Genomic DNA, 20981 nt, shown 5'->3' on the forward strand with positions numbered 1-20981 from the left:
AGAAACGCTGTCCCATACTTCTCTGCTTCACTAACACATGTGCATATTAAATTGGTAACCTGGGATGGGGAGGTGGCTCTACAAAGCGGGCCAGCCTGGGTTCAGCTCCCCAGTACCCTTGTAGAGCAAGATGCACAAAGTAGAGCGTGCATCTGGATTTCCTTTGAGACACCAAGAGGCCCGTGCACCCATTCTCTCCTGCGTGTGCTTGCAAACAAATATTCCTGGTTCTAAATTGGCTAATCAATAATCAAATAGAACGGCTGCCAGTCGTCTCGCTCAGAGCTCTACCCAAGTACCCCCAAACCTCAACTCCAGGGATGGGGATCAGATGGAAGCATGTCATTTTATTTCACAAAGTCTGTACAAAAGTCCTTATAAAACACGGGGTAGATACCACCTGGTTACCTCACTCTGCCCTCCTCCAACTTCCCAGGAGAAGGCGGTTGAGGACGGGAAGAGTGCAGATCAATAGTAGTATGTACAAGGCAGGGAATGAAGTGATAGGTACAAGTTCTGTCATATTTACACTATTTCACATATTCACAGATATATAAGGAGCCAGGGGGAATGAACTCTGGCTCTGTTCTTTTGTATAAAAAAGCACCAGTGTCCTGGACTGGACACCCACTGCTACACAAGATGCAGAGGGGCCCAGGGCCTGATTGTCACCGACTGATATCCCGACTGGAGTCCCACAACTTGGTGTTGGGTGGCTCAGTGCGAAGGCGGGCGAAGAAAGGGTGCTGAAGGGCTTCACCTAAGGTCAGCCGCTTAGCGGGCTCGTACTCCAGCATACCTCCAATCAGATCGAAGAGCTGCTGGTGTTCCTCTGCCTCTGAGGTCAGATACCGCTGGTGGAGGTAGGAAAAAGGTGAGGCAAGATGCCTTACAGACTTCTTTATTTTTATTTTTTATTTTTGGTTTTTTTCGAGGTAGGGTCTCACTCTGGCCCAGGCTGACCTGGAAGTCACTATGTACTCTCAGGGTGGCCTCAAACTCATAGCAATCCTATCTCTGCCTCCCAAGGCGTGCGCCACCATGCCCAGCTCGATCATTTATTTATTTATTTTTATTTATTCATTTTTTTGTTTTTTGTTTTCCGAGGTACAGGTTCTCAATCTGGCCCAGGCTGACCTGGAATTCACTCTGTAGTCTCAGGCTGACCTTGAACTCAGCGATCCTCCTACCTCTGCCTCTCTCGCGTGCTGGGATTAAAGGAGTGTGCCACCACACCTGGCTTTTTTGTTGTTCTTTTTCTTCCATGCTCTGTCACATAGCCCAGACTGTTCTGGCATTATGTAGCCCAGGTTGATCTTGAACTCAGTGTTCTGCCTCAGCCTCCCAAATGTTTGATTATGGCCTGTGCCATACAGCTCAGCTCCCTACCACTTCTAGTGCCCTTGTTTTCAATTCGAGAACCGAGGCACTGCTTTCAGAGGATGAGAACACTGCCTTATCACAGCACACCAACATTGCCAATGTTATGACTCAACCTCCTTTTACCTTTCCACTAGTATAACCGCTCCTTTATACGCTTTGAAAGTTCTTGAATATTCTTGTCAACTTCCTGAATATTCTTTAGCTCATTAAAATGGAAGCTCTCCAATGGTAGTTCTTTTCTGTCTGACCTAAAGAACCCAATATTGCTTTGATCGCTAGTTGTCTCAAGGTTAGGCAGTCTAACCTTCGCTCCATGAAACCACCCCCTCTTATTGACCAAAGAGGTTTTATTTCAGTTCTCCTCCTCACCCTCCCTAACCGTCGGCTTACAGAATGCATTCCAGAAGAAACCACCCTGAGAAGAAAGTAGTAGTGGGCACAATTTATCCTCAACTAGGCTCACCCGAAGCGGCTTGCAGTTCTCACGAACGTAGCGCCCAGCTGAGGTGTTCTCATCCCAATCCAGGTGACCCCGGTAGAAGTATTTCTGCTTTCTAGAAGGGAAAGGGAAGTTGAGGAATTGGAAATTTTCCTTTATTTTTTTTTTTTTAAATTATTTATTTATTTATTTGAGAGCGACAGACACAGAGAGAAAGATAGATAGAGGGAGAGAGAGAATGGGCGCGCCAGGGCTTCCAGCCTCTGCAAACGAACTCCAGACGTGTGCGCCCCCTTGTGCATCTGGCTAACGTGGGACCTGGGGAACCGAGCCTCGAACCGGGGTCCTTAGGCTTCACAGGCAAGCGCTTAACCGCTAAGCCATCTCTCCAGCCCGGAAATTTTCCTTTATAATAAGACATATCCCTTCTTTATCCAGGTGACAATAACTGAGGGAGGGAAAGTGCCCAAAGAAAAAAGAAAAGGATGTAAAATAGATCAATACTGAGAAAAGAAGAGTCACGCATAGTCAAGCTCACCTGGTCTTCCGGATCATCCGAGAAGGGAGAGGACCCAGGATCCTTTCCATCATGGCAAGATGCTCTCTGTTGTCATGAGTCTGGGAAACAAGGACAGAACTAAGCGGGGGACAAAGAAGGGTGCCGAGGATGAATTGTCAAGTGGGTGATGGACAGGGAACAGCAGAGCCTCAGCCACACAGAAACCAACCAGAAGACGGCCCGTTTCCGGTGCGGACCCCGCCTTACCTGGAAGAGGGTGAAACCCACGTAGTACTCGAAGACAATGCAGCCTATGCTCCACACGTCACACGGCTGCGACCAGCCCAGCTCTGGGGGAGGGAGGAGGGCATGAGCCTGGGCACATCCTGCCCCGACACCGCGCCCCACGGTGACAGGCCGGTGCCCGCTTACCAAGGATGACCTCGGGGGCTCGGTAGTGGCGCGTGGACACCACGGTGCTGTGGTGCTCGTGGTCAAAGGTGGCGCTGCCGAAGTCCACGACGCGCACGGCTGTGCTCTTCACGCTGCGCTCGTCCCGCTTCTAGGAGAGCAGACGGGAGTGAGCGCGTCACAGCCACCGCTGCTCTCCATGGGTCTTTCTGAGGCTTAAAAATGCCACTGCAGAGCCGGAGACAGGGCTTAGCGCTTAAGCGCTCGCCTGTGAAGCCTAAGGACCCTGGTTCGAGGCTTGATTCCCCAGGACCCTCGTTAGCCAGATGCACAGGGGGCGCACGCAGTCTGGAGTTCATCTGCAATGGGTGGAGGCCCTGGCGCGCCCAATTCTCTCTCTCTCTCTCTGCCTCTTTGTCTGTTGCTCTCAAATAAATAAATAAAAATAAACAGAAAATGCAACTGCAGGGCTGGAGGGATGGCTTAGCAGTTAAGCGGGTGCCAGCATAGATAGCCCAAGGACCCAGGATCCACTCCCCAGAACCCATGTAACCAGACGCACAAGGTGGTACATATTCTGGAGTTTGACTGCAGTGACTATAGGCTCTGGCTCACCAATTCTCTGTCGATGTCATTAAAAAAAACATGCAGGGAGCTGGGCGTGGTGGCACACACCTTTAATCCCAGCACTTGGGAGGCATAGGAAAGAGGATCACTGTGAGTTTGAGGTCCCCCCCTGAGACTACATAGTGAATTCCAGGTCAGCATGGGCTAAAGGGGAACTGTAACTTGAAGAAAAAAAAGGCAGCGCTAAAAAGATGGCTTAGTGGTTTAGGCACTTGCCTGAAAAGCCAAAGGATCTGGGTTCACCAGATACACACAGGGGCACATGCACCTGGAGTTAGTTTACAGTGGCTGGAGGCCCTGGCATGCCTGTTCTCTCTCTCTCTCAAATAAATAAATATATCTTTAAAAATGCAACTGCAAACTGGATGTGGTGGCGTGTGCCTTTAATCCCAATAATGGCAAGGCAGAGGTACATAGACCTCCATGAGTTTGAGGCCACCCTAAGACTACATACTGAATTCCAAATCAGCTTGGACTAGAGCAAGACTGAAACTAGAAAAAAAAAAAAAAAATCCCAGCAACTATTGCTAGTTCCCAGACATTTAAGAAAATCTTACTGCTCAGTTTTTCTTTTTCTTTTAAATATCTTATAGCCTGGCATGGTGGTGCATGCCTTTAATCTTAGCACGCAGGAGGCAGAGGTAGGAGGATCGCCACGAGTTTGAGGCCACCCTGAGACTACATAGTGAATTCCAGGTCAGCCTGAGCTACAATGAAACCCTACCTCGAAAAAATAAAAAAAGTATATGTGTGTGGTGGCACACGCCTTTAATCCCAGCTTTCAGGGGACAGAGGTAGGAGGATTACCATGAGTTCAAAGCTCCTTAGACTACATATGCAATTTTAGGTCAGCCTGGGCAAAAGAGTCCCTAACTAAAAATAGCAAAATAAATAGATAAAAACAGAATCGGGCTTTAGAAATGGCTTAGTAGTTAAGGCACTTGTCTGCAAAAATCTAAGGACCCGGGTTCGATTCCCCAGTTCCTATGTAAGCCAACTGTGCAGCATGGCACATGCATCGGGAGTTTGCAGTGATTAGAGGCCCTGGCTTGCCCATTCTCTCTCTCTACTTCTCTCTCTCTTTTTAAATTTTTATTTATTTGAGAGTGACAAAGAGAGAGAGAGAATGGGTGCACCAGGGCCTCCAGCCACTGCAAACGAATTCCAGAAGCGTGCGCCCCCTTGTGCATCTGGCTAATGTGGGTCCTGGGGAATCGAGCCTTGAACTGGGGTCCTTAGGCTTCACAGGCAAGCGCTTAACCGCTAAGCCATCTCTCCAGCCCTTCTTTCTCTCTCTTTCAAAAAATAAATAAAATATTTAAAGATGATTACGGGGACCTGGAGAGATGACTGTGACTGAGCAGCTAAGGCGAGGGCCTGTAAAGCCAAAGGACTTGGGTTTCAGTCCCAGAAACCATGTAAACTGGGTGCGCATGGTGGCGCATGCGCCTGGGGTTTGTGTGCAGTGGCTAGAGGCCTTGGTGCACCCATTCTCACTCTCTCTCTAATAAGTAAAACAAAATACTTTAAGAGTGGTTGTGGAATAGCATGCAAGTCTCTAAGTATGGGAAGACCTCACCTGAGTGTCTCCTTCGTGTACTGTGGTTCTGAAAGTACGTAACAAGCCAAGGGTCAAGAGAGAGCATCCTCCTCCACACAGACCCCTTATCATTTCCAGCTGGCTACGAGAGCTGAGCTTTCCTACCTCCTCATCGAAATAAACATAAAAGATAAAAAAGGTACTTTCAGCTTGGCCTGGTGGCGTGCATGCTTTTAATCCCAGCACTCGGGAGGCACCCTAAGACTAAATAGTGAATTCCACGTCAGGCTGAGCTAGAGTGAAGCCCTACCTTGAAAACCAAAACATAAAAAAATAAAAATTTAGGGGCTAGAGAGATGGCTAAGTGGTTAAAGGTGCTTGCCTGCAAAGACTGAGGACCCATGTAGGCCAGACCCACAAGGTGACACAAGCGCTCAAAACTGCACATGTACAAGACGGTGCACGCATTTGTAATTCGACTCCAGTGGCTGGTGGCTGGAGGCCCTAACGTGCCAACTGTCTCTCATAAAAATAAAAATAATAAAATAAAATTCGCTGGGCTGGTGTGGTCCACACCTTTAATCTTAACACTTGGGAGGCAGAGATAAAAGGATGGTCCTGAATTTGAGGCCAGCCTGGAACTACAGAGTAGGATCTGGTTTAGCCTCTGTTAAGAGTAAGACCTTGAAACCACTCCCCAAATTGTTTTATTTTTCTTTCCCCCTCCAGGTAGGGTCTCACTCTACCCCAGACTGACCTGGGCCATCAAACCTGACTCCCAAGTTGTTTTATTAATTTCTTTCAATTTCAGTCTTAAATCTTTTCTTTTCCGTGTTTTTTTTTTTTTTTTTTTGGTTTTTAAGGTAGGGTCTCACTCTAGCCCATGCTGACCTGGAATTCATTCTGTAGTCTCAGGGTAGCCTTGAACTCATGGTGATCCTACCTCTGCCTCCGAAGTGCTGGGATTAAAGGTATAAACCACCACGTCCATCTTCTTCTTTTAAAATACATGATTAATTAATTAATTTGCAAGCAGAGAGAGAGAGAGAGTGAAGAGAGACAGAGAATGGGCGCACCAGGGCCTCCAGCCACGGCAAACAAACTCCAGACACATGTGCCACTTGTGCATCTGGCTTACGTAGGTCCTGGGGAATTGAATTGAGTCCTTTGGCTTTACAGACAAACACCTTAACTGTAGGCAATCTCTCCAGCCCCCCTCCCCTTTTTAAAAAAATATTTTATGTACTTATTTGAGAGGAAAAAAAAAAGAGGGAGAGGGAAAGGGACAGAGACAGAGAGAGCAAGCGAGCATAAGTGTGCCAGGGCCTCCAGCCACTGCAAAGGAACTCCAGATACATGTGTCCCCCTTGAGCATCTGCCTTACCTCAGGGTCCTGGAGAATTTAACTGGGATCCTTTGGCTTTGCAGGCAAACCCCTTAACTGCTAAGCCATTTCTCTAGCCCAAACCTTTCCTTTTCAACCTTTGGAACCAGAGAGGAAGAAAATAGTAAAAAGCATAGAAAGGGCTAGACAGATGATGGCTTAGCAGTTAAGGGGTTTGCCTGCGAAGACTAAGGACCTACGTTCATTTCCCCAGTACCCACATAAGCCAGATGCACAAGGTGGCACACGCGACTGGAGTTCAGAGTTCATCTGAAGTGGCTATAGGCCCTGGCATGCCCATTCTCTATCTGCCCTTTCTTTCAAATAAACATTTTTTTTTATTATTATTAAGGAAAAAATAACTAAACAAAAAGCATGTGGCTTTTGTGCCCAGTGGCCAACGAGCACCCGGCCCTCTTACCTTCTCGAGGTTGTAGGTGAGCTCGTAGTCCGAGTTCACGAACAGAATGTTTTCAGGCTTGAGGTCCGTGTGTGTCAGCTTGTTGTCGTGGAGGACTGCAGGGAAGGCAGGTCAGGAGGCCAGGGCACTGGAGGGCTCGCTCTGCTCGACAACTAACGTGACGCCTGCTCTGCGAAGCCCTGCCCTCCTCGCCAACATGCGGCACGTCCGCATCTCAATGGTCGGGAAAGGGAAAGGCGGCGGGCTGCCCTGGCGCGCTTGCTGGTCTCCGCACGCTACGGGACGACTGGAGGACGCGCCGCTGGCTGGACTCCCTAGCTGGCCCTCAGTGACTACTCCCGCTCTCCCACCGGCTGAGGCCGACGGGAAGCCTTCTCATTACAGACAAGTGTCAACCTCGAGCCAAGGGTATTCCTGTCTCTGCGCTTGTAACACTTTCCCAAGAAAGGAGGAGTGGGGGGAAAGGAAGGCAGTAAGTGCTTAGATTTCAAAGGCTGTGTCTTCCAGCTCCTGCTGGAGTGGAGGAGGGGGAACAGCAATCAGTGATCTGAAGGCATGACTCAGTGGGTTATGTGAGAGGAGGAGATGCCAAGATGGCACTGAGTTATAGGCCCAAAGGGGAGCTGACTAGTTAGTTGGGTGCGTGATCAGTGCCCAGACAAGACAGAAAGGGTCCAGTGGAGGGAGGAGCTTCCCCGAAGTCCGCCCAATCCACCCACTCACACTTGACAGCCTGGCAGAGCTGGGAGGCCATGTGGCGCACTTGGTGGATGGGGTAGGGCAGGTAGTTGTTGTCCTTGAGGAAGTCGAAGGTGCTGAGGCCCAGAAGCTCAAAGGAGATACACATGTGGCCGTGGTAGTCAAACCAGTCAAACATCTGCACACAGAGGCTGGGGAGAAGGATGGGGAGGAAGGGGGATGTCTGATGGGCTCCCGTCTGCCCACCCCCCTCCAATACGAGGGGCTGTATAGCTGTTGATCCCATACGGTGCGTAAACATGACCGTGGCTATCACGAACACAGGCTGGGGAGGTGGCTCAGTTGGCAGAGCTGGAATAGGCACATGAGCTCTGGGCTCAAGCCCAGCACTACATAAACTGAGTGTGCTGGTGTGGACCTTCAACTCTGGCACTTGGAGGTGGAGGCAGGAGGATCAGGAAGTTTAAGGTCACCCTGGGTCAAGTTTGAAGCATGCCAGGACTACATGAAACCCTATTTCATTAAAAAAGGAAAAAAGGGGCCGGGCGTGATGGTGCACGCCTTTAATCCCAGCACTCAGGAGGTTGAGGTAGAAGATCGCTGTGAGTTCGAGACCACCCTGAAACTACACAGTGAATTCCAGGTCAGCCTGGTGACAGCGAGACCTTATCTCAAAAACAAAAACAAACAAATCACTAATAAAATTCAGCTTGAGAATCCCCCCACCCACTTTTTTTTTTTTGCTTACTCAAAAAGAGACACTACCTGTCAAGCTTCCAAACATTTTTCTGCAATATTTTATTAAGCTGATAAAAACAGATAACATGCTTGATCTTAGCATCTTAGCCAACAGGCTAAGACTCCATTCAGCCATATTTTTAACCCTATGTTTTTGAACTATTTAAAATATTGCCAAATAATCCATGTGGTAGCAATTATCTTTAAGGAGGCAGAGGTAGAAGGATCTCTGTGAGCTCAAGGCTACCCTGAGACTAGTGAATTATTCCAGGTCAGCCTGGGCTAGAAGGAGACCCTACTTTGGAAAAGAAAACAAAAGGGGAGGGGGATTGGTGGTACAGGCCCATAATCCTAGCACTTGGAGGCTGAGGCAGACTGCATAGCGACACCCTGTCTCAACCAGATGAATAGAAGTCCCAAGATCAACTACTGGCTGAAGGTATTGAGCACCAAGCATCAAGTAAAGGACTTTTTTTTTTTTTTCCGGGGTAGGGTGTCACTCTGGCCCACACTGACCTAGAATTAACTATGTAGTCGCAGGGTGGCCTTGAATTCACAGTGATCCTCCTACCTCTGCCTCCCAAGTGCTGGATTAAAGGCATGTGCCACCATGCCTAGCTATTTTTTTTTTTTATTTGACAGAGAAAGGGGGAGAGGAGAGAAGGAATGGGCACACCAGGGCCTCCACCCACTGCAAACAAACTCCAGAAGGCGTGCACCCCCTTGTGCATCTGGCTAAAGTGGGACATGGGGAATTGAACCTGGATCCTTTATCTTTGCAGGCAAACACCTTACTTAACGGTTAAGCCATCCCTCCAGCCCTAACTTTATATTTTAAAGGCAGTGATAAGGATCAGACTAGGACCTTGTGGATTCTGGATGAATGTTCTTCCACTAAACTGTATCTCCACCTTCTTTCTAAGTTTCTTTTTATTTCTTTTTTTTCCTTGAAGCAGGGTCTCACAATGTTCCACACCAGCCCACACGGGTATGGAACTCACAAGGGTCTTCCTACCTCAGCCTTCTCCTTCTGAGTGCTGACATTAGAGGTGTGTGCTGCCACACTTCACCCCCACTTTGTTTTTAGTTTGTTTGTTTGAGACAATGTAGCCCCGACTAGCCCCGAACTCATGGTTCTCCTGATCAAAGGTTTTTGTTGTAGTACCAGGGCTAACAGTCTAATGCAAGCTGGGCAAATGATCTACCACTGTGCAAGGCAGGCAAGTGCTCTGTCACTGGGCTATGTCCCTAGCCCCCTTTTCACTAAATTGCCCACGCTGGCTTTCAGTGCTTCCTGCCTCAGCCTCCCAAGGAGCTGGATTCTAGGCCTGGGCGCCTATGCTCATGCTTAGCCCTAGCCCCAGGGTCATTTCCAAGGGCCATCTTTACACAGGCCGTCCTGGGCTGGTGCCAAACCACAGAGCAACATAAACGTCCTAAAAACCAGAGGAATGGACTAGCAAATGTAACAGGCCCTCCCAGCCTACCCTGAGGGTCTACTACTCAAAGATGATCAAGGAAGGAGTGGATGACAGTCCTCACCCCACCCCCACCAGTAGTCCCCAGGGCAGGGTGGAGACCCCCCCCCCCCCAACATTCTGCAGGCTTACTTCTTGTTGTCAGGGTCTTTCTCGTTGATTTTCTCTAACACATTGATCTCAAGGCGAGCTGCTTCCTTGTACTTCTCCACGTTCTTTATGATCTTCAAGGCGACTCGAGCCCCACCCCTGGAAGGGGATGGGCCTTCATTAGGTTCTTAAGCACACCTTCCACTGAAAAGGGCTGTGCAGGGAATAAGGAATCCCGCCTTTGCCAAAGCAGCAAACAGACCCCAGATGCTCCCACCATCGCGCCGCAGCGGCGGGGAGCAGACAGGCTCCTGAGTTACCTGCGGTGGTCCACACACTGCACAACGCGTCCGAATGTCCCCTCTCCTAGCGTGCTGACAATCTCATCTGAAACAAAAGAAATCAGGGTCGGGGAAAGGGAGGAAGAAAAGAGGGGGAATGAGCTGAACTGGAAGAAAAAGGGGTTCAGCAACCTGGGGTGAGAAGGTGAAGGAAGGGGAACAGATCGCAGGGGAAGACCCCTGTCTGAGTCCCACCACCTTTAACCCAAGGGCAATGAGAGCTGGAGGTCAATTCTCAACAACAACTTAAACCACCACTGAGAAGCGGCGAAGGAGACTGTGACTTGGGATGGCTCAGGACGGAAGATGGCTATGGGACCATTACAGGCTATAGGATTGTTACGATTTGGCTTGTACATCGCTCTTGCAGCCAGTCCCCGACGTGGTAGATGAGGTGGCCCTCAGCGTCGTCCTCTACACTCTTGGCTCTCCGGCTGCTGTGCTGCTGTCGGGGGGCAGGGGGGTCGGAGCAAGCCAGATGTCGAGCGGGGGCCGGAGGGAGGCGGGGTGGGTGGTGGAGGGGTCACAGGTCACAGGCGCCCAGCCAGGGGGACGGACGATGACGGGGGACAGTGGAAGGGAACACGTCAGATGCAGTAAGGCGGACTGGGGTGAGAAGAGAGCGCACCGCAAAATCCCGAGACCCAAGACCCAAAAAGGGCACAGGGAGCGGCGTGGGCAGAGCACGGCGGCGATGTCGTTGCCAGCGTCACCCGCAGCCCCATGCCCTCTACACAACGCCCTTCCAGGCACCCACCCCAGCTCGCCTGCTGCGGGCGGTGGAGCCAAGGGCGCGGACCCCATCGGGACCCCATCGGGAGGCGGGGAGCTCTGTGGCCCCACTCAGTACGCTCAGCGCCCTGGCAGGCGCCCCGGCTCCGTGCCCGGTGCCCGACCGTCTCCAGGGGAGATCCGGGCCCTTGAAGGCCGGTACGGCCGAGGAGGAGGGCACCTCTCACTTACCGGGTCCCGGCGGGCCTGCAAGAGGGCGGGCGAGGGGAGGCGGGGCTGGCACTCACCGAAGACGAGCGGCTGAAGGTGCGGCTGTGCCGCCGCGGGCGCCGGTGCTTCCTGCGGCTGCTGCGCGGGCTGCGGTAGCTGCTGTTCTCCCGGTGGTAGTCGTAGGAGTGCCGGAAGTCCGCGTCGTAGTACGCCTCGCCGCGGTCGCGCTCCCGGCTGTAGTCGTTGCGCCGGTAGCTGCCGCAGTACCGCCGCTCGTACAGCCTCCGGTCGGACGACCGGTCATCATAGCTGCTGTGGAACACACGCGCATCAGGCGCAGGGCAGGCCTCATGCCTGGGCGCTCTGCACGGGGACAGGCGCTATCGCACTGAGGACCAAGACCCCCAGTAACCGGAGGAGGCACCCGGACCGGACACCGCGCAGCGTCCAGACTCCAAATCATCACAGCAAAACCGCGCCTGCGCGCTTCCTCCCAGCCCCGCCCCGCCCCCACGGGAACAAAGAGCCAGTCTGGGGTGCAGCTGCTCTCAAAGGCTAACCTAACCCACTACCCTATGCCACTTCATTCTTAAAAACCATGCAGACATAATTTTTAAAAATCAACTTTTATTAACGAAGCAGGTAAGAGAATGGAGGCACCAGCGCCTCCAGCCACATGCGCCACCTTGTGCATCTGGCCGACATGAGTCCTGGGGAATCGAACCTAGGTTCTTTGGCTTTGTAAGCAAGCGCCTTCACCACTCAAACCATTTCTCTAGCGACAGATAAAACTTTTATCTATTTGTTCATTAGTTACCTCTAGCTCCCAGTCCACTGCCTATATATTTCTTCTAAAGACACTCCCCCCCCCCTCGTTTTTTTTCCAGGTAGGGTCTCACTCTAGCCCTGGCTGACCTGGAATTCACTATGAAGTCTCAGGGTGGCCTAGAACTCGTGGTGATCCTCCTACCTCTGCCTTCAAAGTGCTGGACATGGTGACACATGCCTTTAATGCCAGCACTTGGGAGGCAGAGATAGTATTGCTGTGAGTTCAAGGCCATCCTGGGACTACAGGATGAAGAGATGGCTTAGCGTGCTCATAAAGCCAAAGACCCTGGTTCGATTCCCTAGGACCCACATAAGCCAGATGCACAAAGTGGCACATGTATCTGGAGTTCATCTGCATCCCTGGCACACACAATCTCTCTCTCTCTCTCTGTTGCCTGTCTCTCTCAAATAAATAAGTTATACACACATACACACACATATATATATTTGGGGGGGGGACTTTCAAGGTAGGGTCTCACTCCAGCTCAGGCTGACCTGGAATTCACTATGTAGTCTCAGGGTGGTTTCAAACTTACGGCAATCCTCCTACTCCTGCCTCAGGAGTACTGGTATTAAAGGCGTGCACCACCACGCCCGGCTAAACAAATATTTTTTTTTAAAGACACTTCTTTCAGTAACTCCCACTTGTCCTTCCAGCCAAGCTTTTTTTAAATTTTGTTTTTTGAAGTAGAATCTCAATCTAGCCCAGGCTGGCCGGGAATTCATTATGTAATCTCAGGATGGCGTCAAACTCACAGCAATCCTCCTACCTCTGCTTCCCAGCTGCTAGGCAGACAAGCTTTTATTTAATTTATTTATGAATGAGAGAGGAAGAAAGAGAGAATATGGGCACAGCAGGACCTCTTATGACTGCAAGCAAACTACAGAACCATGTCTAGCTTTATCAGGGTACTGGGAAATCAAACATGGTACAAGCAAACACCTTTTTATGACAGAGAGACAAGAGTTGGTGTGCCAGGGCCTCCAGCCACTGCAATCACTCCAGATGCATGCACATGTGGGACCTTACATCAACGTGGGCGTCTGGCTTATATGGACCTGGAGAATTGAACATGGCTCTTTGGGCTTTCCAGGCAAGCATCTTAACTGTGACACTCTCTCTCCAGCCTACAAGCAAGCAACTTCAACAGCTGAGCCATTTCTCTATCCCCAGGCAAGCTTAGACTGCATTTTCTTGAAAAGCTTTCCCAGATTTTATATATATACATATATATATATATATATTTACCTCTAACATAAGTTATACTCTCTGTTTCACACTAAATATTTCTTCCAGGAAAGCATTTTTTGGGAGAGAAGCAAGGGAGGTGCTTCTTGAGATGGTAACTCATGGTATGGTCCAGGGTGACCTCAAATTTACAGAACATTAAGCCAGGCATGGTGGCACATGCCTTCAACTCAAGAGACAGAGGTAGGAGTATCACCATGAGTTTGAGGCCATCCTGAGACTACACTGTGAATTCCAGGTCTGCCTGAGCCAAAGCAAGACCCCACCTTGAAAAAAAAAAAAGTTACAGTATATCCCAGGCTAGACCTTGATTAATTATCTGCTTGGCGCACTTGTGTAGGGGTGCATCAGGGTCTTTTACTGTAGCTGCAATTGAATACCAGACACATGTACCAGTTTTTGCATCTGGCTTTATTGGAGGGGCCAGGAAAATGAATCTGGGCCACTAGGTTCTAAAAGCAAGCACCTTTAATGGCTAAGTCATCTCACCTAGCCTTGAACTCACAATCCTTCTTACCCCAGTCTCCCAGGTGCTGGGGGTACAGATACATGCATGTGACTTTTCCTGTTTGGAAATCTGGGAATTGAACCCAGGGCCACATGTGTGCTACGCAGCATGTCCTGCCATCGAGCGACATCTTCAGCCCCACATCATGTTCCATCAGCCACATAATTTAATATCCTTAGCAGGAAACCAACAAATATTTGTTGAACAAAGGAATGGGCGAGGGACCTGGAGTCAGCTTGTCTTTCCAAGGCCTCACCTTCGGGAACGAACAGGGTAGCTGTCCTCTCTCCTGCGCCGCTGCGTGCGATCGCTACTACTGGACCACGAGTGACTTCTGCGCTTGTGCTTCCGGCTTCGATAGTGTTCGTGGAAACTCCCCCGGCTCCCTCGCTCGGAGGAATGGTACCTTCGCGGATGAGGCATCTGGAAGGGAAAGCAGAAATGCTAGGGAACATTCCGAGTTTACCAACCGATCCTCCAAGATCCGGCTACCTAAACATGCTAAGCTACCCTCTGCTTATTTGTACTTTTTTTTTTCCCCCCAAGGTAGGGTATCACTGTAGTCCAGGCTGACCTGGAATTCACTTATGTATTTGAAGGGTGGCCTCGAACTCACTGCGATCGTCCTACTTCTGCCTCCAGAGTACTGGGATTAAAGATGTGTGCCACCGCACCTGACCTCTGTTTTTTAATGTGAGAGAGTGAGAGAGAATCCGTGCCCCAGGGCATCCATCCATTGCAATGGAACTGCAGAGGTGTGGGCCCTTTATATGCTTGTGTCACTTTGTGTGTCTGGTTTACCTGGGACCTGGAGAATCAAACATGAATCCTTAGGCTCTGCAGGCAAGTGCCCTAACTGCTAAGCCATCTCTCCAGCCCTTTTATTTATACATACATACATACATACATATATATTATTTTTATTTCTTTGAGAGACAGAGAAATACAGAAATAGGCAAGTAGAGGAGAGAGAATTGGCATGCTACGGCCTCCAGCCACTGCAAAGGAACTCCAGATTCATGCATCCCCCGTGCATGGGCCACTTTGTTCACATGGGTACTGAGGCCATCACACAGGCCATCAGACTTTTACAAGCAAGCGCCTTCAACCACTGAGCCATCTCTCCAGCCCCTCTCATGAGGTTTTAACATAGCAGGCACAAAGTACACTTAGTTCTCAATCTACCCGCTCCCCGTTATGCTTAGGAAGTGACAATTTCATATGTGTGTAATGTACATTGGTCATATTAACTTCCATTACCTTTTCCTGTTCCCCTCTCCCTCCTGCTGAATCCTTTCTTCCCAACTAGCCCCCCTTCTAATTTCATGTTTTTGTGATCCAGAGTTTAACTGGGGTTGCTTACATGGGGATGGGTGGAGGGAATCTTTAACAGAGCATATGCAGCTCACCAGCTGTTACACCACTAGAGAAAATCTATTTTGCAACTGTGAATGTGTGTACACATGTTCACACATGTAGGTGCGTTTGCATGTGTATCTACGTGAGGATAGAGGTTGATGTCACGTGTCTTTCACCTTACTGAGACAAACTCTCACATGAACTCCGATCTTCCTGATAAGCCTAGCTTGCCCAGGGGGAAGGAACCCAAGCCTCCATCTCTATAGCACTTAAAGGGATACAGAGCACTGAGTTCAAGTCCTCACAATCGATCGCTGACTGACTGACTGAGCACTTTTTTGATTTGGAGGTAGGGTCAGCCAGGGGGCTTCTTAAAGTGCTGGTATTAAAGACATGTGCTACAAAGGCCCAGCTCACAAGTGGGTTTTGTTTTATTTTTGTTTCTGAGACAGAGTGTCACATATCCAAGGCTGGCCTTGAACCTCTGATTTCCTACCTCCCCCTCCCAAGTGCTAGGGACACAGACATGTGTCATCACACCTAGTTATGCACTGCAGGAGATAAATCCGAGGGCTTTGTGCACACTAGACAAATACTCTTTGTCACACTACATCCCCGGCCCAGTAAATGATCAGAATCAGCACTACAGGGCTGACAGATAGTGTCCACCTTTCGGTTGGACTAGAGAGGGTCACAACTCCATTTTTTGTTTCAAAGGGAAAAGGAAAAAAAAAATCCCAAGGAAATCATTGTTACAACCCAGGAAAAGAAGCGGGACTGTCTTGGTAGTGGGTTGAGAAGATCAGGTGTTCAAAAAGGTTTAAAAGGACTCCAACATCTGGCTCCCATCCCGGGCCACTTCTCCCCCAACTTCCTTCAGTTGGGGAGGATGAGATGTCCGATGCCTTCCCGGCCTCAAACAGCCTGGGCAGGAAACGGAGGAGCGATGGGCACCACCGGCTCTGCCAGGTGAGCCCAACCTGGATGAGCACAGCCAACCCAGATGCCATCTCACGCCCCCAGCCCTGCCGCTGTGCATCTTGCCATCAAAAAAAGTAACATAAATAAAGTCTCTCTCACAGGTCTCAACTCCCCGCCCCCACCCAAAGAAAACCTTCGTCTTTCCTCTGAAACTCAGAATAATCCAGAACTACCGGCGGGAGTCGAGTCCTTGCGGGACGCCGGGGAAGTGACACTTCCCGGGCTCGCCCCGGCCGCGCGCTCCAACTTCGCGGGCTGCGGCGGGCGGGTCCGCGAGCCCCGGGGCCGGCCCTCCTCTCGGACGCCGGGGCTCCGTCCCGCGACCCCTCGCCCCCCTCGCCGCCCGCCCGCCCGCCCGCCCGGCGGTCGCCATCTTCCCGCGCGGCCCCGAGCCCGGCCGGCCCGCGCGCTCACCGTTCTGGCGGCGAGGCCCGTGCGCTTGTCCCACAGGAAGTCCGTGATGGCGGCGGCGATGCGGCCGGAGTCCCGGCACCCCCGCGGCGACGAAGTGCGGCTCCACCTCCCCCAGCCCCGGGACCCTGGGACGGCCCGCCCGCCCGCCCGCCTTCCACGTTCCCGTCCGTGCCGGGGCTCCGCTCCAGGCCGGCCGGCGCGCCAGGCTCCGTGCTGCCCGCCGCCCCCCGCGCCGCCGCCGCCGCCGCCCGCACGGTCCGCTCGGCGCCGCGCCGCCCCGCCCCCGCCCGGGGCCCGATCGCTGCTGCCGCTGCTGCTTGGGGGGGGGGGCTCCCCAATCCGGCCTCTCCGTGCCGCCGCCGCCGCCGCCGCCGGGAGCCTGCACGTCCTCACGCACGCGCGTCCTGCGTCACTTCCCAACTACGCTCGGAGCCCCGCCCCCCGCCGCCCCCCGCCGCCCCGCCCCGGGGACCCCGGCTTGGTGACGGCGCGCTCCGCGGGTCTCCGCATTCCGCCTCCCCTCCCCTCCCCTCCTCCCGTGCGCCCCCGGAGGGCGCCGCTCTGCTCCCTCCAAACCGAAGCCCATCTGTGGCTTACAGGACGCGGAGGAGAGAGGATTATCATTTACTTGAGGATCTGGTTTTTAAATATATTTCATTTATTTATTATTTGAGAGAATGAGCCACTGCAAGCGAACTCCAGATGCGTGCGCCCCCTTGTGCATCTGGCTTACGTGGGTCCTGGGGTATCGAGCCTTGAACCGCGCTCCTTAGGCTTCACGGTCAAGTGCTTAACCGCTAAGCCATCTCTCCAGCCCCAATTTGATTTATTTGCAAGCAGACGGAGAGAGAGATAGAAGGAGAGCGAGAGAGCACGGGTGCATCAGGACCCCTGGCCATTGCAAATGAACTCCAGAGGCTTGCGCCACTTGGAGCATCTGGCTTCACGTGAGCACTGGGGATTTGAACCTGCGCCAATAGGCCTTGCAAGCAAGTGTCCTTTAACCACTGAACGACCTTCCCAGTCCAGGATTGTCATTTACAGTGTATCACCGTCGTTGACTCTTTCTCCATGCACAGCCTGAAAATACCCTCATAACACTACTTTCTGTCCTGAGCGAAAGCTCTGCACTTGTGGGGACTGGTCCATGGCCCGGGAGAAAGGAATGAGGTTTAAGAAAGGGGGAACCCCTTGACAACGGTGTCCTATGTGTCGTACAGAACTTGTAAGAAGCGTAAGGTTGCTGAATCTTACAAAAGGATGGGGTGCAGGGGCGCGGATGGAGATGGCTCAGTGGGTCAAGCACTTGTCTGGCAAGTATGCGCAAGGTCGCACATGCACACAAAGGGGCACGTGCATCTGGAGTTCTTTGCAGCGCTGGTGTGCCCACCCTCTCCCTCTCCCTCTTTCTCCCTCTCTCTCTCTCTCTCTCTCTCTCACTCTCACTAAAAGAAAAAAAAAAAAAAGCAGGAGCAGAGCGAGGATTGTACAAGCCTCAGAGTGGGTTGAAATATCCTGAGGCACAATGCCCCCTACCCAGAGACTGACTGACAGAGGCCCTAATTACACCACCGCGAACAGCAAGGGCCTTGGGAGCGAAGGGATACCGGACTACAGACTACATAAATGATGGGAGGGCAGGATCAACCCAAAATGTGTCCACCGGCCGTTACATGCATGCACACACTTTGGCAAGCATGCAGCTGCAGTCACTCACACATGACCTTGTACACACACACGAAGAAGTTCAAGTTTGAGGCCAGCCTGGAATACATGAGATTTTTTGTCTCAAAATTAAATTTGGAGCAGGGCTTGGTGGCACACGCCTTTATTCCCAGCACTCGGGAGGCAGAGGTAGGAGGATTGTGGTGAGTTCGAGGCCACCCTGAGACTCCATAGTGAATTCCAGGTCAGCCTGGACCAGAGTGAGATCCTACCTCGAAAAACCAAAAAAAAAAAAAAAAAAAAGAAAAGAAAGAAAAAGAAGAAAAAAAAAATTGGGGCGCTGCCATATGCTTTTGGAGGCAGAGGTAGGAGGATCTCCATGAGTTCAAGGCCACTCTGAGACTACATAGTGAATTGCAGGTCAGCCTGGACTAGAGTGAAACCCTACCTGAAAAACAAACAAACAAACAAAATTAAATTAAATTTTCCAGGCATGGTGATGCACTCCTTTAATCCTTTTAATCACTCTGCAGGAAGACGTAGAAGGAGTGCTGTGAGTTCAAGGCCACCCTGAGACCACACAGTGAATTCCAGGTCAGCCAGGGCTAGAGCAAGACCCTACCTTGAATAAACAGCAACAACAAAAAATTTAGAGAGATGGCTCAGTGGTTGGAATGCTTGCCTGCAAAGCCTAATGACGCTGGCTTGATTCCCCAGTACCCACATAAAGGCAGATGACCAAAATGGTGCACTGATCTGGAGTTTGCAGTGGTTGGAAGCCCTGGTGTGCCCATTCTCTCTCCTTGGAAATAAACTAAAAAAAACTTTAAATTTTATTTGGTGTGGTGGTTAATCCCAGCACTCAGGAGAATGAGGTAGGAGGATTAGTAGTGAGTTCAAGGGCAGCCTGGAACTACAGAATGAGTTCAAGGGCAGCCTGGAACTACAGAATGAGTTCCAGTCAGCCTGGGCTAGAGTGGGACCCTACCTCAGAAAAATAAAAAATTAATAATAAATAAATAAAACACAGCTGGGTGTGGTGGTGTACGCTTTTAATCCCAGCACTCGGGAGACAGAGGTAGGAAGATTGCCATGAGTTCAAGGCCACCCTGAGATGACAGAGTTAATTCCAGGTCAGCCCGGACCAGAGTGGGACCCTACCTCGGAAAAACCAAAAAATAAAATAAATAAAACAGAGGCTGTAGTGATGGCTCAGTGTTTAAAGGTACCTGTTACAAAGCCTGACAGCCCAGGTTCAAGTCCCCAGTACCCATGTAAAACCAGATGCAGACAGTGGTGGATGCATCTAGAAGTTTTGTTTCCAGTGGCAGGAGGCCCTGGTGTTCCCATACACACACATATAATCTCGCTCTCTCCCTGCTTTCTGTCTCAAATAAATGGGTAAGATATTTTAAAAATATTAAAACAAGGGAGAGATGGCTTAACGGTTAACGCACTTGCTCACAAAGCCTAAGTACCCAGGTTTGATTCCTCAGTACCCACATAAGCAGATTGCAAGAGGTGGCGCATGTGTCTGGAGTTCATTTGCAGTGGCTAGAGGCCCTGGAGTGCCCATTCTCTATCTACCTCCTTCTCTCAAATAAAATATTAAAATAAAATTAAAACAGGGGGGAGGGAGGGCATTACCATGGGATATTGTTTACAATCATGGAAGTTGTTAATAAAAATAAATTAAATTAATTTTAAAAATAAAATTAAAACAATCTTAAAAGTTTAGGATACCCTGGGACACTGTCTCAAAAAAAAAAAAAAAAGACTAAAAGATTGACACAAGTCTGGACATAGTGGCGCACACCTTTAATCCCAGCACTCGGGAGGCAGAAGTAGGAGGATCACCATGAGTTCAAAACCACCATGAGATTAATTCCAGGTCAGCCTGAGCTACAGTGAGGCCCTACCGTGAAGAAAGAAAAAGCAGAGGGGTGCTGGAGAGATAGCTTAGCAGTCAAGGCGTTTGCCTGCAAAGCCAAAATTTTCCAGGACCCACATAAACCAGATGTGCAAGGGGTCGCAAGCATCTGGAGTTTGCAGCGGTTGGAGGCCCTGGCACGCCCATTCTCTCTCTCTCAAATAAGTAAATAAAATATGTTTGTTTGTTTGTTTAAAGGGATTGGAGATATGGCTTCGCAGTTAAAGTGCTTGCCTGCAAAGCCAAAGGACCTAGGTTCGATTCCCCAGAACCCATGTAAGCCAGCTGCACAAGGTAGCGCATGCTTGTGGAGTTCCTTTGCAGCAGTTGGAGGCCCTGGTGCCCCCATTATCTGTCTCTCTGCTTCTTTTTCCTCTCTCTCAAAAAATAAATAAAAATATTAAAAAATAAATAAAAGAGCTGGGAATGTGGCTTAGAGGTTAGGCGTTCCCTGCAAAGCCAAAGGACTCAGATTCGATTCCCCAGCACCCACATGAAAACATGAAGCCAGATGCACAAAGTAGTGCCAGCGACTGGACTTTGTTTCCAGTGGCTAGAGGCACGCCTTTAATCCCAGCACTCGGGAGGCAGAGGTAGGAGGATCGCCGTAAGTTCGAGGCCACCCTGAGACTATATTGTGAATTCCAGGTCAGCCTGGGCTGGAGTGAGACCCTACCTCGGAAAAACCAAACAAAACCAAAAAAGAAAAAAGAAAAAAAAAATCACGAGCTTCGGGATCCCTGTCCTTTCACCTTCCGCACAACCTTGAGCGGGATTCCCAGGGCCTCTCAGCTCTCTCCGGGCCACGCCCTGCGCGCGCGCTTTCCCCGCCCGGCCTCCCGGGAGCCCGCCGCCCGCGCGGGACCACGCCCGGGCCGAGTCCCGGGCCGCCGCGGCTCCGCCGTGCCCGCGCCCGCCGCCAGGGGGCGCCCCGCCCGCGCCTCCCGCCCGCCCGCCCGCGCCCGCACACACCCCCTCGGAGCCCGCCGAGCCGCCGCCGCTGCCGGTGCTGCCGCCGGGGCTCCCGAGGGCCGCGAGCCCGCCATGACCGCCCG

At 51.1% G+C, this 20981-nt stretch overlaps 2 protein-coding genes across 5 annotated transcripts; one reads left to right on the forward strand and one right to left on the reverse strand.

Moving 5' to 3' along the window:
• Positions 1 to 327: 327 nt before the first annotated feature.
• Clk2 (CDC like kinase 2) lies at positions 328 to 16452 on the reverse strand. 4 transcript variants are annotated; one of them, XM_045138157.1, is made up of 13 exons: positions 16332 to 16452; positions 13834 to 14000; positions 11070 to 11301; positions 10408 to 10492; positions 10030 to 10096; positions 9752 to 9868; positions 7428 to 7594; positions 6705 to 6799; positions 2754 to 2883; positions 2589 to 2671; positions 2361 to 2440; positions 1847 to 1937; positions 328 to 854 (listed from the first exon to the last, which is right to left on the reverse strand). In XM_045138157.1, exons 2-13 carry the CDS (start codon positions 13998 to 14000, stop codon positions 669 to 671), a joined length of 1500 nt encoding a protein of 499 aa, XP_044994092.1. In that variant the 5' UTR covers positions 16332 to 16452; the 3' UTR covers positions 328 to 668. The 4 variants fall into 4 exon arrangements, with proteins under 4 accessions (XP_044994092.1, XP_044994091.1, XP_044994090.1 ...); XM_045138156.1 differs by having other exon boundaries at positions 10408 to 10495; XM_045138155.1 differs by having other exon boundaries at positions 11070 to 11304.
• LOC123455992 (basic proline-rich protein-like) lies at positions 15831 to 20974 on the forward strand. Its single transcript, XM_045138014.1, has 3 exons — positions 15831 to 15905; positions 16075 to 16831; positions 20709 to 20974. The coding sequence occupies exons 1-3, from the start codon at positions 15831 to 15833 to the stop codon at positions 20972 to 20974; spliced, it is 1098 nt and encodes a 365-aa protein (XP_044993949.1).
• Positions 20975 to 20981: the final 7 nt, after the last annotated feature.

Source organism: Jaculus jaculus, chromosome 19 (assembly GCF_020740685.1).
Source record: "Jaculus jaculus isolate mJacJac1 chromosome 19, mJacJac1.mat.Y.cur, whole genome shotgun sequence".
Lineage (NCBI taxonomy): Eukaryota > Metazoa > Chordata > Mammalia > Rodentia > Dipodidae > Jaculus > Jaculus jaculus.

Excerpts from the sequence above, each read along its gene's own strand:
- LOC123455992 (XM_045138014.1), top strand. The coding sequence starts at position 15,831 with ATGTCCGATGCCTTCCCGGCCTCAAACAGCCTGGGCAGGAAACGGAGG. Across the intron at positions 15,906-16,074 it reads GGCACCACCGGCTCTGCCAG|AATAATCCAGAACTACCGGC; the intron begins GTGAGCCCAACC and ends TCTGAAACTCAG. Across the intron at positions 16,832-20,708 it reads GGTGACGGCGCGCTCCGCGG|GGCCTCTCAGCTCTCTCCGG; the intron begins GTCTCCGCATTC and ends CGGGATTCCCAG.
- Clk2 (XM_045138154.1), bottom strand. The coding sequence starts at position 14,000 with ATGCCTCATCCGCGAAGGTACCATTCCTCCGAGCGAGGGAGCCGGGGG. Across the intron at positions 11,305-13,833 it reads TACCCTGTTCGTTCCCGAAG|CAGCTATGATGACCGGTCGT; the intron begins GTGAGGCCTTGG and ends TGTGTTCCACAG. Across the intron at positions 7,595-9,751 it reads AAAGACCCTGACAACAAGAA|CCTCTGTGTGCAGATGTTTG; the intron begins GTAAGCCTGCAG and ends CCTTCTCCCCAG.